The sequence below is a fragment of the Haliotis rubra genome, unplaced genomic scaffold (genome assembly GCF_003918875.1).
Source record: "Haliotis rubra isolate DU_JTF1 unplaced genomic scaffold, ASM391887v1 Scf37, whole genome shotgun sequence".
Taxonomy (NCBI): Eukaryota; Metazoa; Mollusca; class Gastropoda; order Lepetellida; family Haliotidae; genus Haliotis; species Haliotis rubra.
Window position 1 is genome coordinate 2,248,925 of NW_025767046.1, and position 1,948 is coordinate 2,250,872.

Sequence of the window (1,948 nt, forward strand, 5' to 3'; positions counted from 1 at the left end):
AAACATTTTTCACCACAACTTGGATTCAGTGTTTTCTTTGCATTCTGCTTACAATGCATTGTATTTGTGGGTGCTATATGCAATAAACAAAATGTGATAAACTTTACCATTTCTCCTAATTTGCTGGCATGCATGCATTTCTAATACAGACTATAGCCTTAATCCCAATTGTTCTAAGGATTAGTATGGTTCACTGATTTTAATACCTAAACAATACCTGCAGGCAAAAAGAGAACACCCAATTTTGTAAGGGAAACCTTCAGTTGTCATCCATTGAACATGTACCACCACACCATCATGATGTTCCAGAGAGACACCTCTGTGAGAACATTGAACATGTACCACCACAACATCATGATGTTCCAGAGAGACACCTCTATGAGAACATTGAACATGTACCATCATGACAGAGAGACACTATGAGAACATCATGATGTTCCAGAGAGACACCTCTGTGAGAACATTGAACATGTACCACCACAACATCATGATGTTCCAGAGAGACACCTCTGTGAGAACATTGAACATGTACCACCACAACATCATGATGTTCCAGAGAGACACCTCTGTGAGAACATTGAACATGTACCACCACAACATCATGATGTTCCAGAGAGACACCTCTGTGAGAACATTGAACATGTACCACCACAACATCATGATGTTCCAGAGAGACACCTCTGTGAGAACATTGAACATGTACCACCACAACATCATGATGTTCCAGAGAGACACCTCTGTGAGAACATTGAACATGTACCACCACAACATCATGATGTTCCAGAGAGACACCTCTGTGAGAACATTGAACATGTACCACGACAACATCATGATGTTCCAGAGACACCTCTGTGAGAACATTGAACATGACACCTCTATGAGAACATTGAACATGTACCCACGACACCATCATGATGTTCCAGAGAGACACCTCTATGAGAACATTGAACATGTACCATCATGACAGAGACACCATCATGATGTTCCATGATGTTCCAGAGAGACACCTCTGTGAGAACATTGAACATGTACCACCACAACATCATGATGTTCCAGAGAGACACCTCTATGAGAACATTGAACATGTACCACCACAACATCATGATGTTCCAGAGAGACACCTCTATGAGAACATTGAACATGTACCACCACAACATCATGATGTTCCAGAGAGACACCTCTATGAGAACATTGAACATGTACCACCACAACATCATGATGTTCCAGAGAGACACCTCTGTGAGAACATTGAACATGTACCACCACAACATCATGATGTTCCAGAGAGACACCTCTATGAGAACATTGAACATGTACCACCACAACATCATGATGTTCCAGAGAGACACCTCTATGAGAACATTGAACATGTACCACCACAACATCATGATGTTCCAGAGAGACACCTCTATGAGAACATTGAACATGTACCACCACAACATCATGATGTTCCAGAGAGACACCTCTATGAGAACATTGAACATGTACCACCACAACATCATGATGTTCCAGAGAGACACCTCTATGAGAACATTGAACATGTACCACCACACCATCATGATGTTCCAGAGAGACACCTCTGTGAGAACATTGAACATGTACCACCACAACATCATGATGTTCCAGAGAGACACCTCTATGAGAACATTGAACATGTAGCGACTACGATAAAATCGTAGAGGTTGGCATCTCTGCTTTCACCCTGTAACCATGTAGGGAATAGAACCTGGATCTCCAGTGCTATGAATGACACTATAACCATTAGACTACCCTGTTGGTATTATACGTCAAGCAGCACATAAGATCCATTACTTTTTAAACATTTCTGATAAAACATATTCACCATGTCTATTTTTTATTCTCTTTTATAATTTATACCATATTAATGGAAAATAACCCAACGGAAACCTGCATGAAAATTCACTGTAAGACACTTCCATTCTGTCTC

The 1,948-nt window shown here is 40.8% G+C and overlaps 1 protein-coding gene across 1 annotated transcript; it reads right to left on the reverse strand.

Annotated features, from left to right (window-relative positions):
* Positions 1 to 417: 417 nt before the first annotated feature.
* On the reverse strand, positions 418 to 1,655 carry LOC124285807. The gene is made up of 2 exons (XM_046722073.1): positions 957 to 1,655; positions 418 to 849 (listed from the first exon to the last, which is right to left on the reverse strand). The coding sequence occupies exons 1-2, from the start codon at positions 1,653 to 1,655 to the stop codon at positions 418 to 420; spliced, it is 1,131 nt and encodes a 376-aa protein (XP_046578029.1).
* Between the last annotated feature and the right edge of the window lie 293 nt (positions 1,656 to 1,948).

Excerpts from the sequence above, each read along its gene's own strand:
- LOC124285807 (XM_046722073.1), bottom strand. The coding sequence starts at position 1,655 with ATGTTCAATGTTCTCATAGAGGTGTCTCTCTGGAACATCATGATGTTG. Across the intron at positions 850-956 it reads ATGGTGTCTCTGTCATGATG|AGGTGTCTCTGGAACATCAT; the intron begins GTACATGTTCAA and ends ATGTTCTCACAG.